This window comes from Megalops cyprinoides, chromosome 6 (genome assembly GCF_013368585.1).
Source record: "Megalops cyprinoides isolate fMegCyp1 chromosome 6, fMegCyp1.pri, whole genome shotgun sequence".
NCBI lineage: Eukaryota > Metazoa > Chordata > Actinopteri > Elopiformes > Megalopidae > Megalops > Megalops cyprinoides.
The window spans coordinates 30845667-30862437 of record NC_050588.1 but is presented as its reverse complement, the minus strand read 5'-3'; the positions used below and the strand labels follow the sequence as shown (position 1 = coordinate 30862437).

Sequence of the window (16771 nt, the reverse complement as noted above, 5' to 3'; positions counted from 1 at the left end):
TTCCTGCTGGTTGCTTAACAATACCATCTCAATAAGTCAATATGGCCTTGCTGGCCGTAGGTTTTTCAGATAATTTGTAAGCCCAACAATAACGCAGTGATGTATGGCATTGTAAATATCTTCAAACATATTTCCGAGATAAGCTTTTAATAAAACGGAACAGCGGTAAAACCCTGGGTGTAATTAATCTTGTCCCCTCTAGTGGTCAAGGGTACAATATGCAGTGTGGGAAAGGAACTCATGAACAATAACAGCTGTCTGCCAAACAAAAACAGCGCTGTAGGGAGTACCACTATTAAAGAATAATTGATGATAACAGTAATTGGTCTTGTTCAGAACAGTTTCAAAGTTTTAGAGTTTGAGTGATTGCTTCTTCCGAGGAACAGAGGGAAATAACAAAGGTTGTATTAAAAGACGAAAGTGTAAGATAAGAATGACATCTCAGAGGCAGTAGAGGAGGATTCAGAGGGACCGAGACACTTACAGCAGGGCCGGGAGGTCCCGCCGCGCCAGTCTCACCATCTTTGCCAGGCAAACCCTACACAGAGATAGATGGGAAAATGAAAACATCTATCATACACAGCCAAAACGAAGTCTGCTCAAGTCTGTCAACTATAATTACAACTACCACTTCACTGATCAACAGACTGCATTAGTACAGCTCATATGTCTTTGCCTCCATCATAGACCTGCAATTTATGTCAGCATAAGCATTTTCTCAGCAGATCAAGTCTTTTTTTTTTGGCTGACTAGAGATTTTGCACCTGCATGACTTCACAACTTGTATGCACATTTACATTGCCATTATGGATAATGTGCATGTTTTTGCTTCCCTTCACAGATGTGTTCATTCAGTCGTTTACTATTAAATAGAGGAAATAAGGACACGATTACAACTGTGCAGATTCTTTCTGGTGTTTTTTTTTTTTTGAGAAGTCATAACTATCTATACAATTAAGATGATTGACAAGTAATGACTGTCAATTACGCTGACAAGTCTAACAACAATCTGAAAACAATCATTAAGTATTCATTTGGAAAAAAAAAAGGTAACTTACTCTCAGACCTGGAGCACCAACCAATCCCTTCTCTCCTGGTTTGCCAGCCTCACCCTGATCAAAGACAAAGCCTCATTACTACCATACGCCAAGCTGGGGAGACTTCAGTTCTGTCCAGTATTCTGTAATCTATTTCCAGGGAATTCATCAAACAGGCACCGCTGGAATAGGACCACCGAAAAATCTGGCATAACAAAGTCTGACCAAAAATGTTATCTGGTGACAAGCGGGGAGGTCCCGGTGGCAGTTTGTAGACGTATTTGTTTCTCGGGGTCCAGCATGCAGAGGTACTCACGTTGGCTCCCTTGGGTCCGGGGAATCCCATCACACCGGGCTGACCCCGAGCTCCCTGGGGGCCGGGTGGTCCAGGGCGCCCATCCTCACCAGCAGCACCCTATGGGGGGACAGAGAAGAGCGTCAGCCGAAGACCCGCCCGCGCACCCGAGCGCCTACTTCACTCCATCAGCACTGAGTTAACAGGCTGCCAGCAGCCCTTATTTATGAATAATTGATGCTCATGTAGACAGACTACCCTTGAGATGCAGTTCATTTTGAGCTGTCAATGTGGGCACTGAAAACTGTCTCCTGTGCTGGGAGGTTAACAGACAGACTTGCTATATATGGTAGACCACAGCTTTGCGCTGTGTGTACAGAGGGCTTCATCTGAAAATGTGACCTTTGAACGAGGAATCATTCTCAACAGTTTACAGTGGTTATGAATTGGCATTATAAACGCTGTAGCTGCTTAGAAGGTGTAAGTGACACAATTGCAATGATACAGATTGGAATAGCTGGAAATGGGAGTATATAATTAGAATTGGAGTATACTTTCCACAGTGACAATACGTTAGCTAATGGTGCATGGCTGTGCTTTATGAAGGGCTCGTGAGTCTATACTGAACAATCACATTTGACAGTGATACTCACGGATGGACCAACTTTCCCTTGAGGACCAGCATCACCAGGGCGGCCAGTAAGACCCTGCAAGGAGAGAGCAGAGGGATCAAAATCTGATGTGTGAAGGAATCAAAATTGCCGAGGTGACTGAGCTGTGTTAAACCACAATAGTGAAATACCCTAAAATAAGGTGACTGAATCTGACTGCAGTATAAACTACTGTTGCATTGCCTTGGCTACACTGGCCAAGCCGTATTTGTGGAGCAAATGCCCATGCCATAAGAGAGGATAACAACTAGAATAAAAATAATCTGTGCTTGTCACTAACACTTGTTCATGTGTGATTAATGGTGTCCTGTTACATTATGCCACATTATCAGATACACTTCGTAGGTCACTCTGGGTAAGAGTATCTGCTAAATTACAACAATGTAATATAATGTTACAAAGGTAATGAGGCTGACACAGTTGGGGATTATTAGGAGTGGGTTAATGGGGTTACAACCTGTGATTACAGCAGCGGTACCATTAAAAACCACTAATGCGACTCACTCTTGCGCCTGGCAGTCCAGGCTCTCCGGGGCGGCCGGGGTCGCCGTTGGCACCCTTGGGCCCGGAGACACCGTGTGGTCCACGCTCACCAGGGGCACCCTGAAGGACAGAGAGAGAGTGTCAAGGAGAGGCCAGTGTCTCATCATCATCATCCTCATAATCATAATCCTCCTCCTCCTCCTCATCATCATCATCATCATCATCACCACCATCACCATCATTAGCAGCATCAGTATCATCGTCATCATCATCACCATCATTAACAGCATCAGTATCATCGTCATCATCATCCTCATCCTCATCATCCCCATCATCATCATCATCATCATTATCATCAGTTTTACTGTTGTCCTTATCTCAGACTAAGTGCTGACTGTTGAAATAAAGTATCATTTGAAAAAATCAAAGCATTCTTTTACATAACTTCAGAGTGGCTATTATGTGCAATAGGAATGGAGCCAGCAGCAGTTGTGAATTTAATTAAAAACATGTTAAATATATTCTTAACTCATCATTTAGGCAATTTATTGGTAGAGAACTAAAAAAAATCTACATAAGGTAATGATGCCATAATTGATGAAGCTGTTCTGGCCATTATTCAACTACGGAGGACAGCAAGCAATGCAGAAGTATTGCTGCCACCTGGTGGCTACACGGAGGAATACTATGTCGTTACATTGGAGTGGTTGCCGTGATGATTTTCTGTGAGTACTGATCTGCGCACGATCACGTCAGAACGTTTTTTTTTTCTTTTTTTGCATCTATGTGCGTAAAGCTCCTTCCGTCCTGTCGTCAGACAAATGAAAAGGAAGGTGCCATCTGACACGCATTTGGTCTTGTCATCGGTCCAAGCCATTTTCCACTGAGCATCACATCAAATCAATAATAAAAATTCAATAATAATTCACATTGGTTTGAGGTGACTCAGCACACTGAGAAAACTCAGGCTACCAGGCCCAAGATTATCGCTGAGTTGAAAAACTAGGATTTGTCTTGAACCCAGAATAATTTACCCCAAATGTGAACATCTGTCTGTACTACCATATGTACACACCTCACATGGAAACAATGGTATTGCAGATATATATCAATACACTGCTACTTAATGTCCAATCTCTACCAGGCTCATTTGAGAAAGTCAAAATGTAGTGTTATATACAGAAGACAATCATTATTGTCAACTGTCTCTTTAATTAGCTCTATTACCCCTGTTAGGGAGTAAACCCACAACCTTCCGGTGTCTGGCTCAATATTCCACCCACAAAGCCACTGAAGTGGCTGATCAGGTTCTTGCAAATGATTTCACCATGGTTTCCCTCCCAATATATTGCAAACTCATTATAAGTTACATTTTTATACAAGAGTATGCATTAGACCTGTACTAAAGTTCTCTGCCTTTTCACAAAAATTGGTTCTCCTGAGACATGGGCTGTCATGGAGATACCTACCTTGGGACCAGCAAGACCATCCTGACCTGGGAAACCACGGTTACCAGGGGCACCCTAAAATCAAGGACAGTGGACAGGAAATGAGGTCAGAGGCCATTTTGCAACATCTCTCATGCAGTGATTTTTATGTCCAACTGCCATTAAAAACATAGTTTGTGTGCAAGTATTGACTTATTCATTTGAGATAATATGAGCTGCATTTAAAAAATCATTTTAAAGAGAGGGATAGTTTTACATATGGTAACTATCCCAAACAAACTGAAAGCTACATACCGTGGAGTGAAAACAGTACAAACTCAGCACTAAGTGCAAAGCACAAAGTTTGGAGTTCAACTAAAAGCCTTAAGTAAAAGCAAAAACTGCTACTGGATCATGTATTCTTAAGTTTTCCTCCACTTAACAGTCAGTCTCCGTATACTCTCATTCTGTGAACCAGGTATAAAGTGAGAGGTAAATGTGCTCACTCTCTCGCCAGGGGGTCCGAGGGGTCCAGCAGCACCGGGCTCTCCTCTGGGTCCTCTCTTTCCCTCTTCTCCGGCAGGGCCAGGGGCGCCTTGCGGACCAGCGGGACCCTGCAGAGGAAGCCCACACATACGCCCCATTAATCCTCAGCGTACGTGTTGACAAACATGTAGAGGCTAGAAAAATCCAAATGCATCTGAGAGTGGTTTTAGGGTTTACTAATGAACGCCTCCCAATAGGCAATAAATCAATAGATGAGCTGCTATTGCAGAGGTTTCCATCAACTCGTGATCACAGATGAACCTAGTGAATATGACCTTGCATAGTATCACACCCTCTTGGTGTGAAGATTTAAAATAAAAAAAACAGCTGTTTTTCAGCCAACATTCAGCCAGTTCTACTCTTTCTGCCCTTTAGGTGTACAGTTATCAAAATCAGTCTAGTGATATGCTGTTGCTAATGCTATACCTTGCTTAAGGCTACTAATGATTTGCTGGCTGCATCACTAACTGTAAAGTAGATGTGGAAAAGCCCCAGCAAAAACCAATGTGACTAAAAGATTAAATTTGTATAATACGTTAATCATATATATATACATATATATATATATATATATATATATACACACACACGTATATATATATATGTGTGCTCACAGTCAGTTGCTATAGCAATGTATACTAAGTGTCCTTCGTCCCTCAGAATGAGTACAAACAGCAGGTTTCTTTATTTAATGTGTCATGCTATATTAGGCTTGTAATTTGCTTGAGATAAGAGCATCTGGCAAATAAATAAATAAATTAGGTTAATTAAAACCTTTCGGAACACTAATTTTGAAGACATTACAGTTAATTACACTAAAACACTGTGATCCTAGGACCATTCCAAGACAGTAGAAAAACACCTAAACTTAGGCCATACTAAAATCATGACTATTGAATTAATTAATTGATCGATACTGATAGATAAAGTTAATAAACGAATACTTAAATCACTTTATTGGACTGGTTTATCTTACGCCTGATAATCAAATGGCTGTAGGGTAAAACACATTCTTTTCTTCAAAACTGCTGGAAAAGCCTCAATTTATCTGGACTGACTCCCCAAACCTTAGGTAATAGCATGTTTAAACTCAGCAAGTGGTACACATACAATGCTAAGAAAGGCAGAAAATGAGCTATGATAAGAATATCAGCACAAGTGTGGAGAAACACACAGGTGCAGGGCTAGGCCATAGTGCAGGGTTAGGCCATGGGATTACTCTTAACCGCTACAAAATGTTAGCCCTTCCATTCATCATTTTTACACAGTGAACAAAAAACAGATTAGGTTATTCTTCAGGATGGATTCAAAAAGGACAGCTGAGCCTATGGCATGAACTGTGGGGTGATGCAGGGTAACTCACCTGCTCTCCTTTGGGGCCGGCCTCACCCTTGAACCCTGGAATACCGGGGTCACCCTAGCATGGAAGATAAAGAGAGAAATGAGAACATTTCATTATAACAGAGAGATAAATCCTTAGGCTAATTGCATAAGATTGCGATTTACAAAAAAGAAATGAATTTTGATTCAAGGTCCCTATTTAACTACCTTTGAGTTTAATCAAAGGAAGATTTAGAATGGACTCCAATTAAAGAGTAATTTAAGATAAAAAATCACTATACGGACATTTTATGTAATTGAAACACTAATGGTAAAAGCATCATATTAATTCCACCCATAATTTACGATACTTCTCATCTCACAGTGATATCAACTTCCATTGCATGTTTTGCTAATAAGAATCTAGAATAATATCTATATAACCCTCATCTCGAGTCCAATATATGTAAATATATTACGTAAATTTTGCATGTATATGCAAATATAAGACATATTAAGACAGACACTGGACAGATGACACTCTAGCTGAGGAGTTTTCAATGACTTGTGGGGACTTACCGACTGTCCCTTGGGCCCAAGAGGTCCTGTTGCTCCCTGAGGTCCAGGAGGCCCACGGGGGCCTGGGAAACCTGGGGCACCAGCAATACCAGGAGCACCCTGTAGGAGGAGACAAAGAGCATCAGAGATTCACTCCCTCATTCTCACGTGAAGCTATCAACCAAGTTCACCATCATCAAACAGCACTATTTCAATTCTTTAGATTAGTTAGATTAGAAATTACAGTAATTCTCTGGATTATAACAAATAGGACATAAATAACCCAGAAAATAAGCAAAATGAAAATTAAACTGGCTGATATTCAGACCAAAGGTCTGGGATCAAAGACAGTATAATGAAAGGAGTAGTTATCTATGGTATTTAATTTCATTTTCATGGGTTTCTCAATTTAAAAGGCCCTGTGTGGAAAGCACAGTTGTTTAGTAATGCAGAGTGAATTTTATTCTTGTGTTTGGTTGCAAGTCCGGTGTGATGTTCGTCTGCTCTGCTCATGTTAAGATAAACGTTGTATTTAAAGCCATTTTAATGTTCGAACGTCAGAGTATGATGTTCTGTGCTGCCACTTAAATGTAAGTTACAGTACTTCCACACCATTTTATTGTCTCCTTTGAAAATAGCTGTGTCAAAGCTGTGTGTTACACAGATTAAGTTTATTTTCTCCTCAACCATAATATAAAGCTGCAATCTGTAACTTGAAAACAAAAAAGTAACCCACAAAGGTTTTCAGTCAACGAATTCATATGCAAAGTCCCACTTTCTAGAGACTTCTTGGAAAACTGCAGTATCACTAGAGCCCAGAACCAAAGTGCCTATTATTGTCAATCAGCTGTTCTTCCTTATACTTTCCTTTCAGTAAATGGTCTGAATTCAGTTTAAATGTGTATGCAAAGTCCCACTTTCTAGAGACTTCTTGGGAAATTGCAGTATCACTAGAGTGCAGAACCAAAGTGCCTATTATTGTCAATCAACTGTTCTTCCTTATACTTTCCTTTCAGTAAATGGTCAGACCAAATGAGTGGATTCTCTTTGGGTAACCAGTACAACTGCAGGAGATGTGTCCCTGAGGGGAATGGATCTTTAACTATGGGTCCCAAACAGGGTTGTGCTAGGTCAGCAAAAGCAAGAGGAAATGAAGTAAGCATGTAGAGGAAGAGGGCTGTCAACATCATCACCACTGTAGCCAAGTGAAGCACAATGGTGCTTAAAATACAAGTTTGCCAAATAAATGAATCTTTAACAATCAAATTAAATGTCATATATGTACTTTTAAACTGAATAAATACATTTTAAAATATTCATTCAGTTTTTAAAAATATATATTTCATTTGAATGTATTTAATACTTTGTTTCCTTTCTCTTTTTGCCTGCGATGGGTCACAAGAGGGCAGTGAACTTTTTGGAATTAAGTAAAAAAAAAATGTAAAAAAGTAAATGTGTTATTTTTAGCTATTCTGCTAATACTGACAAAACAAAAAGGGTGTTCCAGGCCACAAATTTCCTGTTGAATTATGTGGCTAATGTGAGATTTTGGAGGCACGTTATTCGTTAGTGACGAGGAAAGAATGTGGAAGAGAGCTGTAATGGCGGCAGCAGGGAGCCACCTGGAGCCACAGACAAGCTCAGGCCTATCCCCACAGCTCCAGCTGCTCTCTGATCCACCAGTCAGGACGCAGCCTCTCCGCTGGCCACCTGACCGCAAGCAAACCCAACGCGCCAGCCAAAAAAAGCACCTCGCTGGCCTCCATTCTGGGGGGCTATAGTGGCTCACAGGTTGTAGACAGAGACAGTGTGGGTGTTCAATGGAGAACAGGCCCAGGTGTAAGTTGGGAGAGGCTGGTTAAAATAGGTTTGTAGAGAACAAGGGTTCGTTTCCTTCCACATATGCAGATGCCTGCATCTGCCCCTTCTGAAAGTGTGCCAAGTATAGTATGTGATGGCATTATTTTATTAATTATGACATCATCAGGGTCTTGAGGATCTTGGGACAGCTGTGGGCAATGATGTCACCTATGTAGGATTATTATTATTATATTTGGGTTTGGATATTAAATCTCCATTTTCTTTTATTGAATACAAAATTATATTTTATCCCACCTGGCCAGACTGTACACATTATTAACTTAGAACAAAAAGGAACCTGAGAATGTCAGAGAGTAATTTAAGCACATAAGTACCTTGTAGCCAGTTTAGCATGAGGGTTATTACATTTTTAGTGCAATCATAAATTCATTGTGTATTTGGGCTGATCAGACATTAGGAATATTAACAGAGAGGAGTCCAAGGTTTGGTTATATACTCACAGCAGATCCTTTGGCTCCAGGGATACCATCAGTTCCAGGATTACCCTACAGAGAGAGGGGAGAAGCAGCCAGCAGTTAGTCTTAATGTGACAGTTTGGGACATCTCCTCTTTCTATACAGCTGATAAAGAATGACAAGTGTATGTACCTACACTAATACAGATACTTCACTGATCTCTTACAATTTTGTTATTGAACAGTGAACCATTCCATTTAAATGAACGAAGATTTCGGATTGGTGATGGATAATGGGGGACATCCCTGATGCCAAATGAATGAATTTGGAACAATTACTCTATTCCTTTTCACACACACTTATAATACTGACACCAAAGACACATTAAGCTATATTACTCCAATATAATCAATTCACGAAATGTATATCTGGGGAATCTAAACACACACAAAAGGGAAAGAGCATGGTGTGTTTTTCTGGCTCCGTGATGAGGCTCACACCGGGTATTTCGGATGATAATTTTGTGTGCTTTCACTCTGTGCTTTTTTTAAGGGAACACTCACGGAAGCGCCAGCAGGGCCGGGAGATCCCGGGGTGCCAGACTCTCCACGGGGTCCCTGGGCACCCTCAGGTCCACGAGCACCGGTGGGACCAGCTTCACCCTAGAGGGACACGAAAGGAAAAGAGGGCGATCAATAAAAACCGCAAGGAGAGCCCGACACATCTGTGTGTTCGCAGTGGGGCAGTTTAGTCCAGCAGGAATCCAATGACATCAACTGCAGTCAGCAGTCTGATAAACAAACCCATTTGAGCCAGGGGTCGGTAAAATGTTCCACTGAGACACATCCCAATGTCAGTGTGATATCAAAGAGGAGGGAAAGTGGAAAGGAAAAAAGTTGAGTTTCCATGCTCAGAAAATACATTGCTGTCCTTTTAGGCTATGCCTGAAGCTGTTCTATCTTGAACATGTACAGGTTGGACAGTTACTTTGCTGCTTGGTTAAATCTGTACTGGCACCTATAATATTTGGATCACCAGTAAGCAGTTTCTGTTTCTTGTACTTGAATGACCAGTATTAATTTACTCTTTAATTAAGACAGTCTCAAATGAGTTCTAAACATTGAAAAGAACTTTAAAAAGTTTTTTAAAAACCACTCTAGAGCAGTTCTTTAAAACCACTCTAGAGCAGGCATTTGCAAATATTTACTAGTAAACCACTGTTGTGCTGTGAAAAAGACCTTATTTTTTAAGTGACTCAATAGAAGGAGTTTGTAGTAAAAGTGTTTTATTAGGGTCCGTCCTCAAAGTGCATTAACCAAAGCCAAACGTATAATGAGTTCCAGACCTACAGTAAAAGAACACTGCCAGTACTCAAGAGTCATTCATGTAAATATTGTGAGTTTATAAACCCCTCCCACTACTGCCATCAGCCAATGAAAGCACAGTGAGGTCATACCCTCTGTGAAACTGGGTGAATGGAATTCCTCTCCACTTGCCTTGGCTTTGATGTATGTTTTTATACAACATTAACGTAATGGAGTTACGTAATACACTGTATATATTTGCAAAGTCAGGCTGCAGTGTGTCTTGGGATTATCCTACGCTCACGTTCTGGTTTTACATTGGCGTGTACTATACGTCATTTTTAGGACCTCCCATAGCCAAGCATAGGCATGAAGCAGAATGAGACAGCCCAGACTATATGAGGATCACAAAGGACCACAGTGCACTAAGCAGGGCCGTAGCAATAATTTAGTTTTTTTTTCACCTTGTCTAACCCATTTTACTTACATATTTTCATACCTGCCAAAACGACACACTATGTTAACAATGCAGCGATCAAATAGGCCTGAGTATAAATTCATTGTCATGATTGCAATGCCTTAAAACTCCTCAACTGTGTCATGTTTTTTAGAGGAGAGAGGACGCAGAAGCAGAGAATGGAAAGCTTTCACTGTGCTTTGATTACAAGGATTCTTCAAGCTGCACCTGAGGCTGATGGGTCACTGTGGTTACAAAGAAGGAAAACAGGACTCTGCAGGGACTATACTGACAGGCTGAGAAAGCTTCTGCTCGATGACACTGATGGATCATTTGAGACTCAATTCTTGAACTTAACTTCTAACACGCTTACCTCATTGGCCAGTACAGACAGCAATGCATGCTGCTTAATTTCATACCCAATGCATTAGGTCGTCAGTTGTTTATCACTACATTGTTCATCATCCGTATAATATATAATATATAGCAAAACACACACACACACAGACACTCACACACACACACACACTCACACACACACACACACTCACACACACACACACACACACACATTTGGACTCCCAATATTTCTTAAAGGGATTAGCAACAAAGACAGCCTTGGAGGAAGGGATTGTGTAAACCTGTCCCAGACTGTCTCTAATGCCCTAAATGATTTCCCTGACTCTGAGGGGCTGTGGAAGCTGCAGCCACCCGCACTGGGCCTACAGGCATGGAGTCTGTGCTGTCTGTTAACTATTCAGGAAGGATAAATCAGTCCTGAGCTAGCAGAAGAAGAAGAAGAAGAAGAAGAAAAAAAAAAAACAGTCAAACCCCCCTCAAAATTTTCCACACAGATGGCAACTCTGAATGGTTTTCAATGCTGCTGTCTCCAGTTTCACTCTGTCTTGCTTTAGCACTTCCTCTCAGAGATAGTTTCAAAACTGCTTAAAATATACTACAGCAGCCTAAAACAGTCATTACATTACACAGTCAGAACTGCTCAGAAAAGACAAAGAAGTAGCACTGAAAGGGAAAACTGTTGTGTTGGCCAGCTGGTTCTAAAACCCTCTGCAGTTTTGTGTTGGTGTGGAATAATTCCTGACTGCTGGTGAACCCTGCGCCTTGCTGGGCCGTAATCACAGCACTCTGTCCCTCTGAGAGCCACACAGACACAGTGAGACAGGGAGAATAAAAGAGAGCTGAGAATGAGAGAGCGTGAGGGAGAGAGAGAGGGAGAGAGAACAGAGCTACAGCTGCGTACCTTAGCGCCTGGGGCACCGGGGAAGCCTGGAGCTCCAGCGGGACCGACAGGCCCCTGAAATAAGAGAGAGAGGGAGAAAGGAGTGAGTCCACAGTAAGTCCACTCTTAATCTTCTGTTTATTTCAACTTAGGCTTTGTGAATTTTACAATTTACCAATAACGACAAATCAGTGATTTAAAAAATAACAGAAGCGATTAGATCTTATATGTAATTGTACTTACAGGGGGACCAGCGGGGCCAGGCAAACCGTCATTACCACGAGCACCCTGGGAAAGGAGATGGAGAGAGAACAGTTATATTTACTGTACGATACAACATATACTGTAATGAGAATATAGCTGAGGCAGCACCATAACACTGGCAGTGGATTTAAAAGAGCACGTTTAAAGTATGAAAATTAATGAAGTAAATACAAGGCACATTTTCTAGACTTTGAGAAGCAGGCGGTAAAAGAAGTCTGTAATGAATTAATGGTATTCGCCAAGTGTTTCAGTTCTTTAGCCGCTCCGCTGAGAAGCATACTGAATTCATTAGAGAGAGTAGTACAAAAATGAGTCCCAGAAGGGCCACTTTCCGTGCAACATGACCCTCTGCAAACACTGAAAGGCCAATTTAATGCCCATCACTGACTGTCCCCACTGCAATTATATGTACATATCACAGCCATGGTGTTAGAATGACAACCTGCTTAATTCTACAGGGGATATATTCTATATGTCTTTATAGTTAAGGGCAAGATGTTCAGGTTTAAATGAATCAAAGGGCGAGGGTGTCAAGCAATTCAGCCAATTAAGCAATTTAACAGTCAGCTAAAGGTAAAGCCTGTAATGGTGTGTGGTGACAGAGATGAACTGTGCTTGGTGTGCATGATTTCTGTGCTAAATGTATTGAGTACTCCTTCTCACCTACTGAGAAAGTATCATTAAACACATGGCTGAAGGCATCTCAGACTTGATTTTGTCTTTGATCTTGTGGTTGCAGGTGGTTAAGTGGTGCCCTGTTCACGCAACCTTACATGCCACTTTAGTAGATGCATTTTGTAAGTCGCTCCTGATAAGAGCGTCTCCTAAATGACAATAACGTAATGTAATGCAATGTCTGGCAAAATACCAGTGTCAGACTGGGCAAAGATGTCTAGTGAAGGAAAGAGGTCTTATACACATACAGCAGTGCTGTGCTATGCCATAGATACTCTTGTTTCTTCAGGTATGACAACCTGCTTCACATCTACAAATACTGTATTGTACAAATACTCATACATCACAATTTCATTCCCATACGTGATGCACATTATTGTGGCTTGCACTACCACGCATCTTTTCTACAATCTGTATATTGCTTGCATATTCTGTATTGTCTGTAAATAATATGTACATTGTTTGTACATTGTCTGCATTGCTTGAGAGACGCCAACGGCCGGAACCAAATTCCTTGTGTGTGCTAACATACTTGGCTAATAAATCTGATTCTGATTCTGATGAGTGAGTGGCGGCAGAAGGGGAAGCATTAAGACAGGGCTGGTGTGTCAGACTTTCGCTCCACGGAAGTCTGGGCTGTGGGCGGAAGCAGTATGGGGATTTAGTGTGAGGACTATGGGATGATACTTACAGCAGCTCCAGAAGGTCCAGGGCGGCCTCTCTCACCAGGCAGACCACGTGGGCCCTACAGACATAGAAGGAAGAGAAAGAAAACATGACATAAATGCTATTATGTATTCTATGGTGTATCACTGAATAACACTAGTCCAGGAGATAAGAGCTCTCACAATGCATCAATATTTGTACTTGATAATGATGCACTGTATGAATGTCTGCATGAGTACACATAATTCTGTTTTAAAGAGTTTAAATAAGCAGACCTGATTAGTCTAAGTGAAGGCACATTTGTCTGTGTGGATCACCACATGATAATCAGATTGTCTCCCTGCTTGTGCCCACTCATGTCTGTGGTGCTGTGTCAAGGATGCAGTTCTGTCCATGTAGACTCACCATTGGTCCAGGGGCGCCGTTCTCGCCGGGGGCACCAGCCTCACCCTGACAGGAGAAGAGAAGAGTCAGTCAGAGAGAGAGAGAGAGGGTGACTGTGAATGCAAAGATGGTGATAAAGATGAGCAGGAGTGAGAGGAAAAGGTGAAGGAGTGGTAGGGACAGAGATGCAGAGGCGAGGGAGGACAGGAAGATAGATGGTCCCTAGGTGATGTGAAGACTTTGACAGGTATTATGGAGAATGGCTGACACTGAGTGATTTAGTCAGAAGCAGATAATGGGGGAAAGGTTTATGACGGTCCTACCTTAGCTCCTGCAGCTCCGCTCTCTCCCTTTGCACCATCCAGACCAGGGTAGCCCTGCAGAGAGAGACACATCATCATTCAGTGAGTTAAGCAGACTACCTGACCCTGAAATTTGGCTAGTCATTATGCGTCCCTCTGCTTAATGGACACTTCAATAATGCAACAAGTAATGAGGAACACCTAATGCATAAAGACAAAAGATCGTTTTACATTCTATATAATGGGTTAATTTATCTAATTGCATTACCACTAATTTGGCATTAAGTACACTACGAAGTACTTTCAATGTTTTTTAGCCAAAAAGACAACCAATCTAAATCACATATCTGGATGTGGGTTAAAGCATGCTCAATTTGATGCAGTATCATGGTATTAATAAATCCATGAAATCTGAAAAAAAGAACAAGAACAAATGAAAAACCGCTGCCACTCACTCTGTGTCCCTTGATTCCGGGCAGACCAGGAGTTCCTGGGAATCCACGAGCTCCCTGAGGAAAGGAGAGAGAAAGGAATGAGGAGAGAGACAGGACAGGAAGCAGTGGCTAGAACCGGTCACGGCTTCAGTTGTGCTTTTCCCACAGACAAGCTGTTTGCTGATGGTGATGATATTACAGTCTGATGTGTGTTTAAAAATTCACTGCTGATTCATAACGACTGTTCCTTCCAGCCACATGGGGCTTTGCATCATCTTTCAGAAACTGGTCTACAGGTTCATGAGTAGCAATGATAATAAGGCCATTAATATCCATAACAATCACATTACAGATTAGCATATTTGTTAAAAACACATGTATGTAGCTATGTGAAAGTGTCATCAGAATACAAATCTAAAATTGGGCAGTTTGGAATGAAAAACACTCTACATGGATTGTCTAAATGTATGCTTATTTAGTTCTCTCTGTAAGGAGACCATTATTAACTAAGACATTTTGGTATTTTCCAATAGTAAGCTAAGTGGCTAAGTAGGCAGTACAAAGTTCCTTTTATTAACTGAATTGTTCTTTTGCTATTGTGGTCTTGCCAATATTTCAGCAAACAAAGACATTACCTGAGGCCCTGGAGGTCCACGCTCACCAGATTTGCCAGGCTTGCCAGCTTCACCCTGTACAGATATTAGAGCATAAATACATGAACACTTGCTATATATTTGATATCAAAGATTTAAATAAAGTAAGCTTAATAAAGAAATACAATGACAGATAAAATAGTTTTAAATTTAAATATTTAAAAATTCTGCTTCTATATGATCATTGTAAAAACATACAACTTCATTGTAATGCAATTAACCCTTGGCACATAGCGCCCCCTGGTGGACATGGCTCTAAATAAATAAATATTTTAAATTCACCTGCCATCTAGTGGCTGAAACATGTAATTACAACTCTAAGGGGGAAAGAAAACTCTAAAAAACTTGTTAATACAAAGGTGGATCTGGTCTTGATGGGAAATTAACATATAGAGTGGTGGGATTATAAAAAAATAAATACTTTGGGAAGACACTAGAATACATTTTCTTAATTGTGGTGGATAAAGTGGTGGATAGCGGTTATGGGCAGGGAAGGGCAACTTATTCAAGGAGGTGAGGACAACGGTTGGGATTAAAGTCATAGACTAGAGAGGGCAGTACTGAGCAGAACAGTGGTGGGAAGTACTTGGGATGAGGGACAGTGATTAGAAACTGCAGTGAAGAGAAAATGTGAATGGGCAGGTATGGTGACTACAAAACTAGTCCACAGTAAGAAGTACTGAAAAGTAAAAAATGCTGACTAAGTCTTGCAGTGCACAGAGGGCCAGACAGACCCGTGACTAAGGGCCATGTCACTAGGGATAATGATGAACAGTGACGGCAGGTAGCTATGGGACACACAATCAACAGTTCTGTGGTAGAGTGACAGGGACGGTGCTGTTTGGTACAGTGAAACACGCAATGCTAACGGGGACAACAGTGGACATCAATGGATTGTGTTAGCAGGGACAAAACAGAAGAGATCTAAAGAATACAGGGATTATGGACAATGTGTGGACAGTGATGAAATGATTCAATAATTCAACAGTTTAGGTGGGGTGAAATGCTCACAGTTTTCATGTGGAACAGTGTGGACAGTGTTTGTGCAGACATCTTTTGTTTAAGTTATTCAGGACAGTGGTAGTGGTCTCAGTTCCAGTGGCAATGATATTCATGATGACCACTTCCAGGAGTTTGACTGACAATATGAACAGTGGAAAAGTAATGGACATTTCAGAGCTGTGGCCGGTGCTGGTGGAGACCACAGCAGTTTAATATGGACAGAGGGTAACATTTCTGTGGAGAGAGCAGACAGGTCCCACAGGGATAGGCATGGACGGGTTTTCAGAGGAAAGTGAAACTTACATCATCTCCAGGTTTGCCAGCAGGTCCAGGTGGGCCACGGGGACCCATTGGGCCCTGTTACGAAAAAGGAGAGGGATGTTTCACTTCCTAGTACTACAAGAGAGTGATGTAATAAAGAATTGCACACACATAATGTAAATAAGTAGGCCCACATTTGCCCCTTTGTGAGTAAAGTAGTACAGGCTTAAGCAGCATCTGAACAGATTGCACAGAATGTAGTAATCACACAGTGTGTATTATCCAGAGAGGCCAATCTATTATCCATAGAGCTATTATCCATAATTTCTCAACTAAATAAAGACGCATTGTATATATGAAACTCTGCACATGTTCAGCAAAATAATGCTCTTCCTCAACCATAGCACACATCCTGAAACTGCCTGAAAATCGTGAGGTTTGGATTTTTCTTGTCTTGTTTTAGCATAGCATATTCCATTCAACAGTTGCGAATGAAGTTTCCCAGTCTTTATATCT

At 41.3% G+C, this 16771-nt stretch overlaps 1 protein-coding gene across 2 annotated transcripts in view; it reads right to left on the bottom strand.

The window, feature by feature from the left end:
- col2a1b (collagen, type II, alpha 1b) overlaps window positions 1–16771 on the bottom strand; it is a 47735-nt gene that overhangs the window by 14985 nt on the left and 15979 nt on the right. For both annotated transcript variants that reach the window (XM_036530562.1, XM_036530563.1), the window contains 19 exons: window positions 16298–16351; window positions 14975–15028; window positions 14361–14414; window positions 13927–13980; window positions 13625–13669; window positions 13245–13298; window positions 11858–11902; window positions 11636–11689; window positions 9177–9275; window positions 8659–8703; window positions 6359–6457; window positions 5823–5876; window positions 4420–4527; window positions 3956–4009; window positions 2508–2606; window positions 1986–2039; window positions 1354–1452; window positions 1059–1112; window positions 485–538 (listed from right to left, as the gene is read on the bottom strand). In XM_036530562.1, coding sequence (XP_036386455.1) covers window positions 485–538; window positions 1059–1112; window positions 1354–1452; window positions 1986–2039; window positions 2508–2606; window positions 3956–4009; window positions 4420–4527; window positions 5823–5876; window positions 6359–6457; window positions 8659–8703; window positions 9177–9275; window positions 11636–11689; window positions 11858–11902; window positions 13245–13298; window positions 13625–13669; window positions 13927–13980; window positions 14361–14414; window positions 14975–15028; window positions 16298–16351 — 1233 coding nt within the window. The remainder of the gene's footprint in view (window positions 1–484; window positions 539–1058; window positions 1113–1353; window positions 1453–1985; window positions 2040–2507; window positions 2607–3955; window positions 4010–4419; window positions 4528–5822; window positions 5877–6358; window positions 6458–8658; window positions 8704–9176; window positions 9276–11635; window positions 11690–11857; window positions 11903–13244; window positions 13299–13624; window positions 13670–13926; window positions 13981–14360; window positions 14415–14974; window positions 15029–16297; window positions 16352–16771) is intronic.